At 40.3% G+C, this 21,781-nt stretch overlaps 1 protein-coding gene across 9 annotated transcripts in view; it reads right to left on the bottom strand.

Annotated features, from left to right (window-relative positions):
* Positions 1 to 21,781, bottom strand: part of cfap70 (cilia and flagella associated protein 70) — an 81,011-nt gene that overhangs the window by 27,409 nt on the left and 31,821 nt on the right. For all 9 annotated transcript variants that reach the window (XM_059979298.1, XM_059979295.1, XM_059979290.1 and 6 more), the window contains 6 exons: positions 16,572 to 16,632; positions 14,557 to 14,751; positions 9,739 to 9,870; positions 3,747 to 3,872; positions 2,884 to 3,017; positions 917 to 1,032 (listed from right to left, as the gene is read on the bottom strand). In XM_059979298.1, coding sequence (XP_059835281.1) covers positions 917 to 1,032; positions 2,884 to 3,017; positions 3,747 to 3,872; positions 9,739 to 9,870; positions 14,557 to 14,751; positions 16,572 to 16,632 — 764 coding nt within the window. The remainder of the gene's footprint in view (positions 1 to 916; positions 1,033 to 2,883; positions 3,018 to 3,746; positions 3,873 to 9,738; positions 9,871 to 14,556; positions 14,752 to 16,571; positions 16,633 to 21,781) is intronic.

Below are 21,781 nucleotides of genomic sequence, written 5' to 3'. Positions count from 1 at the left end.
CTGTCATACTTTCTTCCACCCTCATTTCACTTCCACCTCCCATTTCCAAAATCCAGTAATGATTTCATATAAAATATTGCATCAGGGTCAAATCTGTTGTTTGAAAAATAAATAAATAAACTAGTAGGCACACAAAAATGCATGTTCAGACATTTCCAAAAAGCAAAGTCAGTGAATAATCACGTACAGTTGTTGGAACAACAACACACACAAAATGCTGGTGGAACACAGCAGGCCAGGCAGCATCTATAGGGAGAAGTGCTGTCGACGTTTCGGGCCAAGACACTTCATCAGGACCAGTTGTTGGATATTATTTCAATTTGCATATTTGAAGGTAAGAATGTAAATGCAAGCAAGCAAATTGTTGGAACCTAAATCTAAATTTAAAAGCTGATCCAAACATTTGATTTAATGTTGTCAATAATTATAATTTCCTTATTCCATTTGGGAGATTTTCAGCAATAAGCAATTCAAATCAAAAACTTATGATTTTCTTTTTTCAAAGCAAATGCCTAGGCATGACGGATCAGAATTCACATGCACACGAATGAATGTATAATATCTGATTGTACATTGTGTGACGAAAAGGAGAATGCTACACATTTTTAATCTGGTCTCAGCATCTTTTGAATCAAGGCTAAGAAATTATAGAATACTAAAAAAAAGTGGACATCAGTTTTCTATACAAATTATTTCTGATCTTAATTTGAAAGCTTAGGCGACAGAATTGGATGTCTTTATTTGCAATTTACTTCTTAGTGTTTATAGTGTAAATAAACACCAAGATTTATCTTATTATGCAAAACTAAATCACAGTACAAATAAAGTTTATTAATGATAATTTCTAATGGTCAAACTTGTATACAAGCTCTTTAAAGAAATATGACAGTGAATTTTAAGATAAACCAAGACTCACCATGCATTGTCCAAGCTAATATGCTATTTGGTTCAAAGCATCTGGCACTCTCAAAGAAATTATCTGCTTCTTTATAGTATTCATTCATGCATGCTAGGGTACCACACAGGATAAGGCTGGACATAAAAGCATCAGACTGAATCAACACAGAAATCATAATGAACAATGTAAAGTTATACAGATGCAGAATTTGTGTGCAAATGTTTCAAATCAAGTCTACAGAGAGGCTACACTCATTTTTACTTAATGTAAATCATAAGTAAACTTTTTCTATCTTCAATTCTTTATCATTGAATCACAATCTGAGACCTGTCTCTGAATGTGAACAAAAAAAAAGAGATGGTTGTTGACTTCAGGAGGGCACAGAGCAACCACTCCCTGCTGAACATCAATGGCTCTTTGGTGGAGATCGTTAAGAGCACCAAATTTCTTGGTGTTCACCTGGCGGAGAATCTCACTTGGTCCCTCAACACCAGCTCCATAGCAAAGAAAGCCCAACAACGTCTCTACTTTCTGCGAAGGCTGAGGAAAGTCCATCTCCCAACCCCCATCTTCAACACATTCTGCAGGGGTTGTAATGAGAGCATCCTGAGCAGCTGCATCACTGCCTGGTTCGGAAATTGCACCATCTCGGATTGCAAGACCTTGCAGCAGATAGTGAGGTCAGCTGCGAAGATCATTGGGGTCTCTCTTCCCACTATTACGGACATTAACACCACACGCTGCATCCGCAAAGCAAACAGCATTATGAAGGACCCCACACACCCCTCATACAAACTCTTCTCCCTCCTGCCATCTGGGAAAAGGCACCAAAGCATTCAGGCTCTCACTACCAGACTAACTAACAGTTTCTTCCCCCAAGCTATCAGACTCCTCAATACCCAGAGCCTGGGCTGACACCTTACTGCCCTATTGTCCTGTTTATTATTTATTGTAATGCCTGCACTGTTTTGTGCCCTTTATGCATTCCTGGGTAGGTCTGTAGTCTAGTGTAGTTTTTCTCAGTGTTGTTTTTCATGTAGCTCAGTTCAGTTTTTGTACTGTGTCATGTAACACCATGGTCCTGAAAAAATATTGTCTCATTTTTACTATGTACTGTACCAGCAGTTATGGTCGAAATGACAATAATAAGTGACTTGACTTATTATGCATAATTTAAATTGATGAAATTATTTATTAGCTTGCTTGTGTTCCTTTGTAGTGTTTAAATGTAAAATCACTTTTTTAAGAACTGTGAATGTTATATATCCTTAAGAAATTTAGGAGGTATCTGCTATATGAGAATTGATCACTCCATTCTAACTCAAGTGCAAAGAAGACTATGTGGAGATGTAGGTTGTAGATAAAGAATGAGTGTAATGCACAGCTTACACAATGAAGAGGATGTGTAACCCAAGATAGTAAAGGAGGGTGCAGCATAGAGCCAAATAAAAGAGGTAAGATGAGTAAATGATGGGAGAGGAAACCCAGGGGGAGGAATGCAAGTGAAGGGCAGATGGAGTAAGTGGAGAGGGGAAAGACACGGGATGAAAGGGGAGTGGGTAATTAAGTGTTGTAGTAAGAGGGATCAAAAGGAGAGTGAAAAGAAAGTGCAAAGGAGGTTACCTTACATTCGAGAAGTAGATGAACATGCCTGTCAGAATCCTTTGTTATCTTCAGCTATCACATCACAGCCTCTTAGTGCTCCATTTGCCTATCACTTGTTCTTACCTGGATTCACCTATTGTTTGCCAGCTCTTGCTCTCCCATCTCTTTATACTGGCTAACTCCCTTTTACTCTAGTCTAAATGAAGGGTATTGACTTGAAAGTTTGACTGTCTATTTACCAATCTACCTTCACAATTGTTCCCTGACATATTGTGTTTTTCCAAGTGTGTTTTTTGCTCCAGATTTCAGCTTCTGCATGCCCTTGCCTATTAAATTGCACTTTTTTTGTTCAAAGCCCAATAAAAATGTAGGACTCTTACCTATTTATGTGCTCTTGATCTACTGCAATAGCCTCACGGAAACATTCTTCTGCTCTGACATAGTCATTTAACAAGAGGTAGAAAGTACCATAGTCAAACCAGTGGTCAGGATTTGACTTGTCACGTGCCAATCGCTGTAAACAAAAGGTGAATTACTATCTTTTTAGGTTTGTGACTCATAGTCAAATGATTTAAAGCACATTTGAACAGGTTACATGGATAGTAAAGGATTAGCAGAATATAGGTTAAATGCAGGGAAATGGAACAAACTCGGATAGATAACTCGTTCGCCGTGGAACAAAGGGTCTGTTTCTTTGTTGTATAACTCTATGACTCTGTAACATCCAGTTCATCTCTGAACTATGTGTTTGAATGTCTTCTTCATCCAAAACCTGAAGACGAAAGTTGAATGTGGAATATGTTCCTTTTTCCTGATGGAAGTTGTGCAGAACACCAAATCAGGGGCCAAGCCTCCAAACCCAAATTGCAACATATCCAAACTCATTTTGATTCAGGTGGATCAGAGAGGTATCCCTGATGCTAATGAATAACAAACATTAGGACCCCAGTCGATATTGAGCCTAATACACTTTTTATAAAATTCCTAAAATAAACAGATGGATTTGCACATTTATTTTAACTAATGAAATTTTAACCAATTTCATCTGCGCCTTAAGAGCTGCTGCCAATTTTATGGCTCTGATAATCCCATCTAATGTCTTCCTGAGAAATATAAATTAGGCTCAAGACGAAAACTGGCACTGAGGATATGGTGTTGGCAAATTGTTTCAAAACAACAAAAGAGAAATAAAGACTAGCTTATTAGCTTATCTAGCTAATATATTATACATGCAAACTCTCACCTCTAAATGGTATTTTTTTGCAAGTTCAAAGTTTTTGCCCGCTTCAGCTTCTTTAGCGAAGTGTTTTAATTGAGCAGAACCAAGAAATGATTCTGGAATAGGGTCTGGAGGATCCACATGCAACATCTAGGCATAGAAAAAAAATAATGATTGAGGCCTGAATTAGTAAATATTCAAAGCTCTGTTGACATTATAAGTTAAATGAAGAACTCAAAAAAAAACAATTTCCAATAGTCCAGCAAGTACTAAAAATTAAATAACTTGTTTTCTAAACTGTTTGTATTCTAGAGGAGAAAATATATTTAGTATTACAGCTGAAGGCTAAGTAGGATGACCATTACAAAAATAATGGGGAGGAGAAATTGCAGAAAATTCATGAAGATATGCAAGCTTGTGTCATGTTCAGTTTCAAGGTCCTCAACCTTGTGATAAATTATCTAAAGCAATTGGGAGAACAGAAGTATTTCTGTAGAAATAACCACATTAGAAAAGTTTTCCACTATAATATCAGGGAACGTCACTGAATCATGGCTGAAGGATGGTTATAGTTGGGAGCTAAACGGCCAAGGTTGCACATTGTATGGGAAGGATAGGAAGGTAGGCAGAGGGGGTGGCATGGCTCTGCTGGTAAAGAATTGCATCAAATCAGTGGAAAGGTGTGGCATAGGATTGGAAGATGTTGAATTAAGAAACTGCGAGGGCAAAAGGACCTTGATAGCAGTTATATACAGGCCTCCCAATAGTAGCCGGGATGTAGACCACAGATTACAATAGGAAGTAGAAAAGGGGTGTCAAAAGGGTAATGTTATGATCCTCATGGAAGATTTTAACATGCAGGTCGATTGGGAAAATCAAGTTGGTAATGGATCTCAAGAGAGAGTTTGTTGAATGTGTACAAGATGGCTTTTTAGAGCAGTTTGTCATTGAGCTTACCAGAGGATCAACTATACTGGGTGTTACATAATGAACCAGAGGCGATTAGGGAGCTTAAGGTAAAAGAACCCTTAGGAGCCTATGATCACAATATTATTGAGTTCAACTTGAAATTCGATAGGGAGAAAGTAAAGTCCGAACTAGCAGTATTTCAGTAGAGTAAAGGAAATTACAATGGCAATGGAGAGGAGTGAATTGGAAGAAGTTACTCATAGGGGTGATAGCAGAGCATTAATGGTGTGAATTTCTGGGAAAACTGAGGAAGGTGCAAGACAGACATATTCCGAAAATGAAGAAATACTCAAATGGCAAAATAGTACAACCGTGACTGACAAGGAAAGTCAAAAGCTAATGTAAAAACAAAAGACAAGGCAGACAACAAAGCAAAAATTAGTGGCAAGATAGAGGATTGGGAAGCTTTTAAAAACATACAGAGAACAACTAAAATAATCATTAGGAGGGAAAAAGATGAAATATGAAAGCAAGCTAGCAAACAATATTGAAGTAGATAGTAAAACCTTTTCAAGTATGTAAAAATAAAAGAGATGAGAGTGGACATAGAACTGCTAGAAAATGAGTCCGGAGAAATAATAATGGGGGACCAGGAGATGGCAGATGACCTAAATAAGTATTTGGCATCAGTCTTCACTGTAGAAGACACTAGCAGTGTGCCAGATGTTGTAGTGTGTGAAGGAAGAGAAACGAGTGCAGTTATTATTACAAGGGAGATGGTGCTCAAAAAGCTGAAAGACCTAAGGGTACATAAGTCACCTAAAACAGATGAACTGCACCCCAGGGTTCTGAAAGAGGTAGTGTTAGAGATTGTGGAAGCATTAACAATAATCTTTCAAACTTCATTGGACTCTAGCATGGTTCCAGAGGACTGGAAAATTGCAAATATCACTCTATTCTTTAAGAAAGGTAGCAGAAAGGAAATTATAGACCAGTTGGCTGGATTTCAGTGGTTGGAAAGAGGCTGGAGTCAATTCGGATGAGGTTATGGAGTACTTGGTGACCCAGGACAAGATAGGACAAAGTCAGCATGGTTCCTTAAGGGAAAATCTTACCTGATGAACCAGTTGGAATTCTTTAAGGAGATTATATAGAACCATAGAACACTACAGCACAGTACAGGCCCTTCAGCCCTCCATGTTGTGCTGACCCATATAATCCTTAAAAAAAAAGTACTAAACCCACACTACCCCATAACCCTCCATTTTTCTTTCATTCATGTGCCTGTCCAAGAGGCTCTTAAATATCCCTAATGTTTTAGCCTCCACCACCATCCCTGGCAAGTCATTCCAGGCACTCACAACCCTCTGTGTAAAAAACTTACCTCTGATGTTTCCCTTAAACTTTCCTCCCTTAATTTTGTACATATGCCCTCTGGTGTTTGCTATTGGTGCCCTGGGAAACAGGTACTGACTATCCACCCTATCTATGCCTCTCATAATCTTGTAGACCTCCATCAAGTCCCCTCTCATTCTTCTACGCTCCAAAAAGTCCCAGCTCTGCTAACCTTGCTTCATATGACTTGTTCTCCAAATCAGGCAACATCCTGGTAAATCCAATCTGTACCCTCTCCATAGCTTCCACATCCTTCCTATAATGTGGTGATCAGAATTGAACACAATACTCTAAGTGTGGTCTCACCAGAGATTTGTAGAGTTGCAACACGACCTCTTTACTCTTGAACTCAATCCCCCTGTTTATGAAGCCTAACATCCCATAGGCCTTCTTAACTACCCTATCAACCTGCGCAGCGACCTTGAGGAATGTATGGATTTGAACCCCAAGGTCCCTTTGTTCATCCACACTCTTAAGTAACTGACCATTAATCCTGTACTCAGTCTTCTGGTTTGTCCTTCCAAAATGCATCACCTCACACTTATCCGGATTGAACTCCATCTGCCATTTTTCTGCCCAACTCTGCAGCCTGTCTATATCCTCTTGTAACCTTCGACAACCTAGAGCTCCATCCACAACTCCTCCAATCTTCGTGTCATCCACAAACTTACTCACCCATCCTTCCGCCTCTACATCCAGGTCATTTATAAAAATCGCAACTAGCAGGGGTCCCAGGACAGATCCCTGCAGCACTCCACTAGTCACCGACCTCCAGGCAGAATACTTTCCTTCCACAACTACCCTCTGCTTTCTTCCTTTAAGCCAATTTTTATCCAAACAGCCAAGGTTCCACTTATCCCATGTCTCATGACTTTCTGGATGAGTCTTTCATGAGGGACCTTGTCAAATGCTTTGCTAAAGTCCACGTAGACCACATCCACTGCTCTACCCTCATCAATTTCTTTAGTTACCTCTTCAAAAAACTGAATCAGGCTCATGAGGCATGATCTTCCCTTCACAAAGCCATGTTGACTATCCATGAGTAGACTGTACTTCTCCAAATGCTTGTAGATCCTATCCTTAAGAATCCTTTCCAGTAGTTTGCATACCATCGACTTAAGACTCACCGGTCTATAGTTCCCAGGTTTCTCCCTATTACCTTTTTTAAACAAGGGAACTACGTTTGCCATTCTCCAGTCCTCCGGCACTTCCCCTGCAGCCAAAGAGGATTCAAAGATCATAGCTAATGCTCCTGTGATCTCTTCTTTCAATTCCCATAACAACCTGGGGTGTATCATATCTGGTCCTGGGGATTTATCAATCTTGATGTTTTTAAGAAGATCCAGCACTTCTTCTTCCTTAATCTCCACATTGTCCAGCACACAGGCCCACTCTACTTCGACCTCATCCTGATCAAGATCCTCTTCACTTGTGAATACTGAAGCGAAGTATTCATTTAGGACACATTATCCTACATGTATATGTAGGATACATTAAAGGGTTGCCATGGATATTGTAGATTTGGACTTTCAGAAGACCTTTGACAAGGTGCCACACATAAGGCTTCTTACCAAGTTAAGAGGCTATGGTATTACAGGAAAGTTACTAACATGATTAGAGCATTGGCTGATTGGTTGGAGGCAGCGACTGGGAATAAAAGGATCCTTGTCTGTTTGGCTACCAGTGACTAGTGGTGTTCTGCAGGGGTTGGTGTTTGGACTACTTGTTTTTATGCTTTATATCAATGACTTAGATGATGAGATAGATGGCTTTGTTGCCAAGTTTGCAGATGATACAAAGATTAGGGGGGGGGGAGATAGTGTTGAGGAAAGAGTTAGGCTGTAGAAGAAAGTAGGCAGACTAGGAGAATGTTGGAAAATGCAAGGTCATGCACTTTGCTAGTAGAAATAAATGTACAGAGTATTTTCTAAATGGGGAGAAAATCCAAAAATCTGAGATGCAAAGGGCCTTGGGAGTCCTTGTGCAGAACACCCTAAAGGTTAATTTGCAGGTTGAATCAGTGGTGAGGAAGGGAAATACAATGTTAGCATTCATTTCAAGAGGTCTAGAATACAAGAGCAAGGATGTGATGCTGAGGCTTTATAAGGCACTAGTGAGGCCTCACCTTGAGTATTGTGAAATGTCTTGGGCTCCTCATCTGAGAAAAGATGTGCTGGCATTGGAGAGAGTCCAGAGGTGGTTCACAAGAATGATTCTGGGAATGAAAGGGTTATCATACGAGGATTGTTTGATAGCTCTGGGTCCGTACTCGCTGGAATTTAGAAGGATGAGAGGGGGAACTCATTGAAACCTTTTGAATATTGAAAGGCCTAGAGTAGATGTGGAAAGGATATTTCCCATGGTGGACAAGAGGGCACAGCCCCAGGATAGAGGGGCATCCATTTAAAACAGGGATGCAGAGTAATTTCTTTAGCCAGAGGGTGGTGAATTTGTGGAATTTGTTACCACAGGCAGCTGTAGAATCCAGGTTGTTGGGTGTATTTAAGGCAGAGATTGATAGGTTCTTGATTGGACACAGCATCAAAGGTTAATGGGAGAAGACTGAAGAATGGGATTGAGGAGGGGAAAAAAGGATCAGCCATGATTGAATGGCAGAGCAAACTTGATGGCCAAATGGCCTAATTCAGCTCCTATGTCTTATGGTCTATGATCTTATTTTAGAAAACAGAATGGCTTCTGATATGGATGAAGCCTTCATAGTTGTTTATATTCAGCAATCCGCTTTGAAAGGGAGAATAAAACCACAGCTATGAGAATCCCTGCAGCATCCGATGACCCTGTGATCTCTATCTGAGAGGCCGACCTCAGGCTGTTTTTCAAGAGGGTTAACCCTTGCAAGGAAGCAGGGCCTGATGGAGTACCTGGCAAGCCTCTGACAACCTTTGTCAACTAACTTGCAGGAGTATTCTAAGACATTTTCGATCTCTCACTGTGACTTTCGTAAGTTCCCCACTTGCTTCAAAAGGGCAACAATTATACCAGTGCTCAAGAAAAGGAATGTGAGCTGCCTCAACAACTACTGTCCAGTAGCACTCACATCTACGGTAATGAAATGCTTTGAGAGGTTGGTCATGGCTAGAATCAACATGTCTCAGGAAGGATCTGGACGCATTGCAATTTGCTGAACGCCACAATAGGTCTACAACAGACATGAGCTCAATCGCTCAAGTCTATTGCGACAAAAAAGGTAATTTCTAATTCAACTATAGAATGGTCTGCTCAAATCCCCTAAGAAGCATTGCATCCATTTCTAGTTACTGATCTAAAAGCAGTAGAGCACTAAATATAAAAAACAAAGGTAGTTACAGATGATCTATGGGATTGTAAAGTATGAGGAAATACTGGAGATTTTGTTTTTTTAAATCTGTAATGGAAGAATTTGAAAGTTTCTGGAATGGGCTGGGGACGTGCATTAGAAAAATCTCAAGGGAACAGATGTAAGGAAGATGATCTGGTTGAGGTGGGTCACAATACACTTTAGTCAGAGAAGGTGCATCAAAAACTTAAATCTCTTGGAGTCATGAAGAAACAGAACACATCTAACTTTAAATTCAAAACCAAGTTATATGTAGGGGGATTGCAGCACATTTGTATTCCTCCTGATTTTAGCAGTGAAAGTTAGGCCAGTGAAACAACATATTTCATCAACAATGAAACAACAGAGCTTTTCATAACTCCAGAAAATCCTTACCTTGTGCAGACAACAGTGCATCTGATCAACCAAATAAATATACAACTCATTAAGGAATGTCTGAAGCTGTTCTCTATCCTCAAACGCCACTGTCCGTAAGTATTTTTCTCGCACAATTTTCACAACTGCATGCTAGAGTGGAAAACTAAAAGTTAACAATTTAACATAATATCATTTGCTGCGGTAGCACAGCGGTTAGCACAAAGCTTGTATAGCTTGGGCCATGACAGTTCAAAGTTCAATTCTGGCACTGTCTGTAAGGAGTTTGTATGTTCTCCATGTGACCATGTGGGCTTCCTCCGGGTGCTCCAGTTTCATCCCACAGTACAAAGATATACCTGTTAATAAGTTAATTGGTCATTGGAAATTGTCCTGTGATTAAGTTAGGGTTAAACGGATGGGTTGCTGAGTAGTGTGGTTTGTCGGGCCAGAATGGCCTCCTCCACTCTGTATCTCTAACTAAAATAAAATAACTTCTGAAATATTTCCATTAATAAAATAATACTGATGTTTTGACTGGGAACTGGCCTCATTCATTTTAATTTTTGTAAACATTCTTATTCGCAGCAAGATAGCATACTCTATTTTCATCATCGATATCTGTGTTATTTTTTTATGCATATTCAAGAGGCACAAACAAAGCCTGAGTCTATTTACCAAGAGATTTTCACATCATATGAGACTCAAAGAAACTACCAACATTCGTAGCCTAAATCCCATGTACAGACAAACTTGGAATTTAAGTAATAGAGATCCTAACAAAATGCCTGCCTTAGATCTAGTCCAGGCACTATTTTATTATTGCCTATATATGTTATTTTCTGGAAGATTGAATGGTGATTGAATCATGCATGTGTAGCACATCAGCACATCAATATTATTAAATGCATGAATATCCCAGAGATTCTTTAAAAGAGTTGTGTCTTATTCACACCCATGTTCAAAAAAGGTAGTAGGGATAGTCCAGGTAATTATAGACCAGTGAGCCTTACATCTGTGGTGGCAAAGCTGTTGGAAAAGATTCTTAGAGATAGGATCTATGGGCACTTAGAGAATCATGGTCTGATCAGGGACAGTCAGCATGGCTTTGTGAAGGGCAGATCATGCCTAACAAGCCTGATAGAGTTCTTTGAGGAAATGACCAGACCTATGGATGAGGGTAGTGCAGTGGATGTGATCTACATGGATTTTAGTAAGGCATTTGACAAGGTTCCACATGGTAGGCTTATTCAGAAAGTCAGAAGGCATGGGATCCAGGGAAGTTTGCTTTTGTAAGTCGAGGGATAGAGTTTAATGATGTAATGAGTTTAGTGATGTAATGATGCAGCTCTATAAAACTCTAGTTAGGCCACACTTGGAGTACTGTGTCCATTTCTGTCGCCTCACTATAGGAAGGATGTGGAAGCATCGGAAAGGGTACAGAGGAGATTTACCAGGATGCTGCCTGGTTTAGAGAGTATGGATTATGATCAGAGATTAAGGGAGCTAGGGCTTTACTCTTTGGAGAGAAGGATGAGAGGAGACATGATAGAGGTGTACAAGACATTAAGAGGAATAGGCAGAGTGGACAGCCAGTGCCTCTTCCCCAGGGCACCACTACTCAGTACAAGAGGACATGGCTTTAAGGTAAGGGGAGGGAAGTTCAAGGGGGTTATTAGAGGAAGGTTTTTTTACTCAGAGAGTGGTTGGTGCATGGAATGCACTGCCTGAGTCAGTGGTGGAGGCAGATACACTAGTGAAGTTTAAGAGACTACTAGACAGGTATATGGAGGAATTTAAGGTGGGGAGGCAGGGTTTGAGGGTTGGCACAACATTGTGGGCCGGAGGGCCTGTAATGTGCTGTACTATTCTATGTTTCTATGTAAAGTTCCAGAATAGTTAAGTTTATGCACATACATTCAAATGTTACTGTTAACACTAGTTGTAAAGGGCTAAGCAGTATCACATGCCAAACTATGCCAATTTAGTCAATGATTGCCTTTGTGAACCAAGATCTTCAGGTAAATGAGGTCACATCTTACAACACACTTTGTATGCTTGAGCAGCAATGGATGAGTTCAAAATGTCATACAGATTATCATTCACTTCTGTCCAAAGTTTCTCCAGTCTTTCTGCCCAATGTCGCTTATTTCTTTCTTCATATTGGGGAAGTAAGTGCCTTACACACATTGGATCAAGAAATGTATAGTTTTGATTGGAGAATGAATAATGACCTTACTTTACCAGAAAAGTTACAGCATGGAAAAATGCCATGCAACCAGCTGAATTCTTTCCATTTTTAGCCCACACAGTATCTCAACAACACCTTTGTTTACTGTGAATCCAACATCTTCACTGGTACACTGATGCAAAGTACTTATTCAATACCTCGTCCGTGTCCCCTCTTCAAAATACATCAATTTTTGGTTTATGATCAACCACAACTCACCTCTTACAATCTTTTTGATGTTTGCCTATTTATGGAATAATTTTGAATTCCCTTCACTGCCATTGTTGTCATAATTACCTTTCCTCTCTAACTTTTTTATTCTCAATGACCTTTCTATAATTGGCCTGTTTCACTTAAGATCTGTCAAATGCCCCTTTGAGACCCTACATTTTTACTGTGCTCTACATTTGCCCCATCTTCCCACTACCTTAATGCGGATAGAAATCTTCAAGTTCTCACCCACCACCCCATGAGCCAGTGCATCTAATGCAACATTCTCCACAACTTTCACCATCTTCAACTGGATCCTACCACTAAACACATCTTTATGCCCCCCTCCCCACACCACAAATTCTGCTTTCTGAGACTCCCTTATCCACTTGTCTATCCTGGAACATATCCCTGCAAGTGACAGAAATGCTACACCTGCCCATTAACCTGTTTCCTCACCTCCATTAAAGTTCCCAAACAATTCTTCCAGGTGATGCAACACTTTACCTGAAAATCTGTTGGGGTCATCTATTGTATCCAGTGCTCCCAGCGTGGCCTCCTCTACACTGGTGAGATCCGAACTAAATTGGAGGATCACTTTGTCAAGGACCTCAAATCCTCCCACAGAAAGTGGAATTTCCCAGTGGCCAAACATTGTCAGTCCTATCCCCATTCTTGCTCCTTTTTTGTCATGAAGAGGCCACCCTCAGGGTAGAGGTGTAACACCTCATATTCCATCTAGTTAATGAACATCAATTCCTCCTTACAATATATTTTTTTCTATTTTTCCCCTCACTTCCCTTCTTCCATTCTCCACTTTGGCATCTTACCTCTTCTCCTCATCTGCTTATCACCTTCTCCTGGTGCCCCTCCTTTTTCCCTTTCTCTCATGATCCACTCACCTTTCCTATCAGACTCCTTCTTTTCCAGCCTTTTACCTTTCCCACTCACCTGGCTTCACCTATCATCTTCTAGTTTGAGCTCCTTCCCCTCCACTCATCTTTTTATTCTGGCGTTTTCCCCCTTTCTTTCCAGTCCTGACAAAGGGTCTCAAACTAAAATATCGACTATTTATTCATTTTTTTAAATGCTGCTGATCTGCTGAGTTCCTCCTCCAACATTTTATGTGTGTCATTCTACTTTTATTTTTAAACTTTTTAAGATATTCAAAAAGGTTTTGATTTCACTACACTTTTCACACAGAGGAATGTACATTGATTATACCCAAGTCATCTCTGCCTTAAATGTTCAATTAGATTTTGCCTTCCAATCTTTGATTTACCTGGGCCAAATCTATTGTCATCTCACTGAAAATGCACAAATAAATATTTTTGTTTAGTCAGTCTCATTTTCCAAATTATTCCAAACCTTATGATATGAAGAAACTTAGAAGGTTCTCAGAAATTTTTCAGGAGAGAAGGTGAGGCTGATTGCTCTGGGTCAAGAATTTAGAATTCGGGAGGAAGTCTCAGTTCAAAGATTTAACAATTTCGAACAGTGAAAAAGAGAAATCCATCAGCCTTGAAGGCTGAAAATCTTTAGAAGTTTTTACCCAAGGGTATACATATATATTCAGTTCTGGGGCTGAGATACTTTTCTGGAGGTTTTCTGGAAGAATGATGGTTAGCCAAGACCTTTTTGACAGATGAGACAAACTCAAGAGTACTATTTATATTTCTCATATTCTCAAAACAAGGCCAGAGGATTTTACAGAAAAACAAACATATTTTGTTTACAAAAATATTGTGCTATAAGATGGTAACCTCATTTACCTGAAAATCTTGACTCACAGACTTCAGACACAGAGGCATTCATCCACTTCAATGGAAATGTTTGGGCATGGTATAGCATTCATTCCTTGTTTATTGCAACTGGTCATAGGTGCAATTAAGCATAGTGTGGATATTTCTGTCATGTGAATATCATTCCTTCCCTTGTTTTAAGCCCTTCTTCTATAAACCCGACAGGTTTATGTATTCTGGAAAGGTGTCTGTCCTTACGTCCATTATCCTACGTCTTGCCATAAGCCCCTAATTCCCTATCTGCTCCTTGATATCCCTGTTACTACTGGGAGGGGGTTCTCTGAAAAAAAGCACCCAGTAGAATTATTGTCCCTTTCGTGACTTCCACCCACACTAACTCAGTAGACCATCCCCCCATGAGTTCCTCCTTGTCTGCAGCCATGACACCATCCCTAATATATACTCTTCATTTTTCATCATAGCAATGCAATGTTCAAGTCCAGAAACATATGAATTTTTAGCATTTTAAAGCATAACTGGAAAAATCTAATAGAATAATGTATTTCTAACTCTATCCAGATAATAGACAAGTACAGTATATCTTAATTCAGTTTAAACATTCTACCGGAAAAAAGAAGAAACTCACTCAGATTTTACCTTTAGCTGTTCCTTGAAAGCAAAATACTTTCCTGAGTTGTTCAGCTCAAATATAAGCTTTTGTTTACGCTCCTCTTGATCCTGGAATTCATTTGAGAGTTTGCCTTCAAGTAGCTTCTGCCCAAACATTTCCTGGTATTCATCCATAATGACCCTGGCTACATTGATTATCTGATTATGGTAGTCTGTGACAGCCTGTGACATATAGAAATGATCATATAAGAAATATATATATTCTTAAATTCTTAATAGAATCCAATCTTAATAATATCCAGTGATATTTTGTGTCACTGGAAAAGTAAATTGATTTTTCTGTTATGTAACCCCTCAAACCATTTCAGAATCACCAGCAAATGTCGTGAAATTTGATACTTTGCAGCAGCAGTACTTTGCAATTCACAGTAATAAAAACTACAAATTACAGTAAGCATATATTAAAAAATAAATCAAATAAGTAGTGCAAAAAGAGAGGGAAAAAGATACTGAGGAAATGGTCATGGGTTCATTATCCATTTAGAAGTCTGATGGTGGAGAGGAAGAAGCTATTCCTGAAACATTAAGTATGTGTCTTTGGTTTTCTCTTTGATGGTAGCAATGAGAAGAGGGCATTTCCTGGATGATGAGGGTACTTATTGATAGATGCCACCTTCATGAGGCATTGCCTGTTGAAGGTGTCCTGGATCGTGGGGAGGCTAGTGCCCATGAAGAAGCTAGCTGAGTTTACAATTTTCTGCGACCTCTTCTGATCCTTTGCAGTGGTCAGCCCCTCCATACCAGCTGGCGATGCGGCCAGTTAGAATGCTGTCCACAAATATCTGTAGAAATTTGTGTCCTTAGTGATATACCAATTCTCCTCAAACTCCTAATGAAACATAGTCGCTGTTCTGCCTTCTTTGTAGTTGTATCAATATATTGGGCACAAGAAAGGTGCTCAGAGCCCTTGACACCCAGGAACCTGAAACTGCTCATCCTTTCCACATGTGATCCCTTGATGAGAACAGGTGTGTGTTCCCTTGACTTACCCTTCCTGAAGTCCACAAGCAATTCCTTGATCTTACTGACATTGCGTGCAAGGTTATTGACAAAGCACCACTCAACCAGCCGATCTACCTCACTCCTGTACACCTCTTCTTCACCATCTGAAATTCTGCCAACATTAGTTTTGTCGTCAGCAAAGTCGGAGTAGAGCAGTAGGCTAAGCATGTATCCTTGAGGTGTGCCAGTGTTGATTGTCAGTGAGGAGGAGGAGTTATTTCCAATCTGCACAGACTCTGGTCTCCTGATGAGGAGGTCAAGAATCCATTTGCAGATGGAGGTACAGAGGCATAGGTTTTGGAGCTTTTTAAATCAGAACTGAGGGTATAATTAGCTCTAATGCCAATTTAAGTTTACTGATGGCACCACTATCATTGGCCGAATCAAAGTGGTGGTGAATCAGCACACAGGAGGGAGATTTAAAATCTGGCTGAGTGGTGCCACGACAACAACCTTTCACTCAATGTCAGCAAGACCAAGGAGCTGATTACTGACTTCAGGAGGAGGAAACCGGAGGTCCGTGAGCCAGTCCTCATTGAGAGAGTCAGAAGTGGAGAGGATCAGCAACTTTAAATTCCTCAGTGTTATTATTTCAGAGGATCTGTCCTGTGCTCAACACGCAAGTGGAGTTATGAAAAAAACACAGCACAATCATTTGTAAATCTAACAGTGTCAAATCATTTCACTGATAAAATTTCATGGGGGGAGGGCCTTTAATTGAGTACTGCACAGGAACTTACATCATTCATGCACACACACTGCATAAGCATACTATGCAGGTTAAGTCTGGTAAAGATCTGGGATCATGTCATACAGTTGTTTTGATCACACTAGCCACTGTATTAAAGTAACAAATAAAGATACTTTAAACTGAGTTAATAAATGCCACAAACTATTCATTAAAATCAATACATCATTAAATTCCATTCAACTAATACATACAACAACCCAGAGTATGCCCTTTCCTTTCCATCACACACCTTCTCTGCTCCACTTGTCCTACGAGGGAACAATGGCCGAGGAGGTATCATCTCTGCAATCCTGATTTAGAAAGACAAATAGTCAATGATATATACCATGTTTAATACACTACAGAAAATTCATACCGGGTACATTTGAAAAACTCAGCTGTAAGCTACTGTATAACATTCTTGCCATTTTTATCATCTACTTTCCTGATGCTACATAGTCCCACAGACACTAGAAAGCTCTGGTACCTTTCTGTGGCCGCTATTCTTCATGTGTGAGAAGGTGCTTGCAGATTATTCTGCAGCTGTGTCATGGGTAAATCCAATCCGGTTCTTATCAAAATCACGTTTTCAACAGGTGCCAATGGAGTGTTTTCAGACTGGAATTCTTACTGCTTTTCTTCTTTGTAACCAATAGACAGATACCCATTTGCACTACACTCACTAGCACCAAATTTAGATCATAGAAACAAGGAGTAAACAGATCTCTTCAGTTTATCAGTTAAAAAAGTTGAAATAGAATCTTGAAAGAAAGAGCAAAAATGATCTAGTAATAAAGAAAACTGGAACTGCAACCAAGATACATCCTTTCTCTATAAAGCCATAGAATAATAGAATGCTACAGCACAGAGACAGGCCCATTTAGTCAAATGTTCAATTCATATTTCAAAGTTTAATTTTATTATCAAAGTATTTATGCAGAATATAGTTCTGAAATTTGTCTCTTCTCCAGATAGCCATAGAATACATAAGGCTATAGTAGTTGAAAGAAATACATCAATTCCCACCCCCTGCATGAAAAGAAAAAGAAACAAAACCCGTAAATCCCATACACTCCCAACCCCTCCCTCGCACATAAACTGACAGAACACCCAAGCCCCCAGCCTATCAATTCACTACAAGAAAGAATGGGCAAGAACACAAAAAACCCCACAAAACTTAATGAGGCCAACATGAACTACAGTTAGATTGAACTAGTTCAATCCATAAATATCATAATTTCAATAACATCTCCAAGAGCATCAGGACCCAGCAGCCCTCCTTGGGCAGCGACTCGAACCAGCAGTCCCTCCAAGGGCTGTGACATGAACCAGTCTGTGCCAAATCATTAGTCTGTCTAGTCCCATCAACCTGGACCAGGACCATAGCACTCCAGACCCCTCCCATCTATGCACTCTGTCTATCCAAATTTCTCTTAAATTTTGAAATCTAAGCCGCATTCACCACCTGCGCTGGCAGCTCATTCCATACTTTCACCACTCTGAGTGAGTATGTTCCCTTTCAACATTTCACCTTTCATCCTTAACCTATGACCTCTAGTTCCAGTCACACCCAATCTTAGTTGAAAAAGCCTGCTTCCATTTACCCCATCTACACTCCTCATAATTTTGTATACTTCTATCAAATCTTCTAGGAAATAAAGTCCTAACCTATTCAACCTTTCCCTATAAATCAGGTCCTCAAGGACTGGCAACATCCTTGTAAAATTTTCTGTACCCTTTCAATCTTATTTACATCTTTTCTGTAGGTAGGTGACCAAAACTGCACACAATACCCCAAACTAGACCCCACCAATGTGTATATAATTTCCACATAACATCCCAACTCCTCTACTCAATGCATTGATTGATGAAGGCCAATAAATCTATCTTCTCTATAAACCTATACAGTACTCTATAAATTCTGCTTAATACTACAACAACTAGAAGTCAGTGACTTCTTAATCTTCTAGATTACAGTGAACACAGTTCTAGCTTGTGCATCTACTGCTGAAAATTTAGCTTGCTGTAAAATGTGTTAGATAGTTTCTGTATTCCTTTCGAGGTCTGTACTCTAAGTCATCAGGGGTTGGTACAAATCTTCCCGAGATTAATAAAAAGAACAGATAAACATAAATATACATATGTAAATACGGTAAAACGTAACTTCCTTTTAGATACATAAAAGCTATCTTTGGAGTTGCAGGGTGTGAATGTGTAAACAAAGACTGCTCTCTCTTAGAACCTGCACAGCAACAAGTCACTTGACACAAATGGTCTGGAAACTGATCACTATGTTTACATCCACATTGTTTTCTAGTTAAAGTTAAGATTGTTTAAAGTAAATTCGTTGTCTATGATATAACACGGCATGCGATGATGTCACACCCGGTTTCGCCGCGTCTTGTGGGAAAATACCGGTTTGGAGAAATGGGAAGGAGGGGGCTCACATGTGCAGGATCAGCGCGAGAAAAGTTTTCTTACTACGCACTAGAAACATCAGTGAAGCAATGCCGTAAGTTCATGAGATAATCGATATGTTGAATTAAAAATGTTAACGCTGATTCTGTTAAAAGTAATGACAGTTGATAAAGTTTATGTTTTTGTTATTTAAAGAATTGCGGATAGTTTGTGTTGAAGTGTATTTAAAGCAGTCGATGGCGTAGGTAGATTCTGACTGTATGTTGCACTTTAATGTAATATAGTTGTTGTAGTTTTACTTTTGCAAATATTTATGATGTAAATGTGATATCAAGAAGGAAACAAATACTGTATATATTTTGTATTGTTTTATCAACAGTTTTCACTATACGTTAATGTGGAAGAGTGAACAGTAAACAGTTAATCTTACTGGGACCACCTCATTGATTGGTTTATGCTTGGTGTTTAGTTCAGAGTTCTTTTACACCTGTGCGAGAACACTACAGGGAAAAGGTGGCATTATCAGGTGTTTCAAGTGCTGCAATGACAACTCGATCCAGCATCAAGTCATTGTCATCCAGCGACAGGGGCAGTAGGGCATCAACAAGTAAGGCTGCCCATGCAAGAGCTAAGGCAGAAGCCGCCAAGGTGCGAGCGTTGTACGCCGAACAAGAAGCAAAATTGAAAAAGGAAGCGGTTGCCAGAGAAGCTGAAAACCAAATAGAAAAGGCTACCAGAGAAGCCAAAAAACCAGTTGGAAAAGGTAAGGAGAGAGTCAGAGTTAGAAGTGCTCATGCTACACCGAGAAGAAGAAGCTGCCAGGGTGGAAGCAGAGATAATAGAAAATGCTGAAGAAATGCATGATCTGGTTGACGTAAAATCTACTTCAGAAAAGATCAGATTGGAACGCACAAGCGACAATCTTCAAATGGACTTGAAGATTCGTTCTTCCTCTCCATACTTATATGCTAACGTCCTATTTCATGAGGAGTCTCAGAGAGGCCCAATTGCATCACATCCATCCAAGGAAGACAATTTACCCTTGCAACTCCGCGATGAATTCAAGAATGAAAGGGCTGATGACAAATACTTCTCGACACCAAACTTACCAGATTTGGCAAGAAGAGAGGCAAAGGCTGAATTCAGAACAGCAAATTCCATAACAAATGTACACCCTCAGTCATATACCTGCCGACATATTCCCCCAGCCAGCATGCAACTTGCAGTTGAACCCATGGCACAGTATTTAGCACGACGAGATCTCGTCACTTCAGGACTGTACCAGATCGACGATAAACCTGAAAATTACCATGCATGGTACTCCTCATTCACTAACGCTATCCACGGAGTCCAGCTCGGAGCAACCCAAGAGTTGGATCTTATGACGAAATGGCTGGGAAAAGGATCATGCAAACAGGTGAGACGCATACGTTCAGTGTACATTAACAACCCCAAGCTAGCCTTACGCAAAGCATGGGAGAGACTTCGGGAGTGCTATGTGGCCCCTGAAATTATTGAATCGGCACTATTCCGACGTCTGGAAAATTTTCCTAAGGAGTCAGCCAAGGACCACACTAAGTTAAGAGAGCTCGGAGATTTACTCATGGAGATTCAAGGCGCCAAAAAAGATGGCTATTTAACTGGTCTATTATACCTAGATACTTCATACGGGATTAGACAAATCATCGACAAACTTCCATTTGGGCTGCAGGAAAGGTGGGTGTCTGTTGGCTCAGAGTACAAGGAAGAGAACGATGGTCGATTTCCTCCCTTTGAGTATTTCACTAGATTTGTGTGCAAGGAGGTGAAGAAGCGAAACGACACTAGCTTCATGAGTCCAGGTAGCAGTACAATTTATACCAAGCCAGTTAAATCCACTTCGAATAATTTCAACATTAATAAACCTGTCTCAGTGTGTAAAACTGAAGCCTTTACAACTAACAATGACCCTCGCAAGAATTGTCCATTGCATAACAAACCCCACCCCCTCAAAAAATGCAGAACGTTTAGGAAAAAACCCCTTGAAGAGAGGATGGCCCTTCTCAAGGAGAAAAAAAAAGTTTTAAATGCTGTTCCTCTACCTCTCACCTTGCTAGAGAGTGTACGATCTCCGTGAAGTGCCCGGAATGTAATAGCACTAATCACGATGGGGCCAGGCATCCCGGCCCGTTACCGCAAAATGACAAAGCTCCTTCACCCTCACAACAGGACGGCGGGGAGGGAGAGGCTCACTCCAGGATAACTATTGTCAGCTCGAGCTGTACAGAAGTTTGCAGTCAAGCCGTTCTTGTTCAAAGATCTGCCTCACTAAGGTGTACCCTAAGGGAGCCAAGGACAAGGCCATCAAAGCCTATGTAATTCTGGATGATCAGAGCAATCGCTCACTAGTCAGACCAGAGTTCTTTGACTTGTTCAACATTGAGAGTAATCAGTTCCCATACTACCTTAGAACTTGCTCAGGCAGCGTGGAAACTTATGGCAGGAGGCTTCCAGCTCGAGTCCCTGGATGGTAAAGTTGTCATCTGTCTCCCTTCACTCTTAGAGTGCAATGAAATTTTGAATAACCGCACTGAGATCCCGACACCAAGTGCAGTGCTACACCAGCCACATCTCCACCACATTGCCAAGCACATCCCAGAACTGGATCCAAAAGCAGAAATACTCCTGCTATTAGGAAGAGATGTTCTCCAGGTGCACAAGGTCAGGCAGCAGGTCAATGGACCACACGACGCCCCCTTTGCGCAACGCCTGGATCTGGGCTGGGTGGTGACAGGAGAGGTGTGCCTTGGCAATGTACACAAACCGACAGTTAACATACTCAAGACCAATGTGCTAGAGAGTGGCCGCCATTCAATTTTTCAACCCTGCACAAGTTTCATGTGTATCAAGGAAGCACGACAAGGCTTTAACAAGTGTAAAGTAACCGACGTGACGCTGGGTCAGTCAGTCTTCGCTCAAACTGAGCATGATAATAAACTTGCTCCATCAGCTCAAGATGCCATTTTCTTAAAAATAATGGACACCAAGGTCTTCAGAGATGAA

Source organism: Hypanus sabinus, chromosome 9 (assembly GCF_030144855.1).
Source record: "Hypanus sabinus isolate sHypSab1 chromosome 9, sHypSab1.hap1, whole genome shotgun sequence".
Classification (NCBI taxonomy): domain Eukaryota; kingdom Metazoa; phylum Chordata; class Chondrichthyes; order Myliobatiformes; family Dasyatidae; genus Hypanus; species Hypanus sabinus.
The sequence above is the reverse complement of the archived record's forward strand: the minus strand, read 5'-3'. Positions and strand labels throughout refer to the sequence as shown.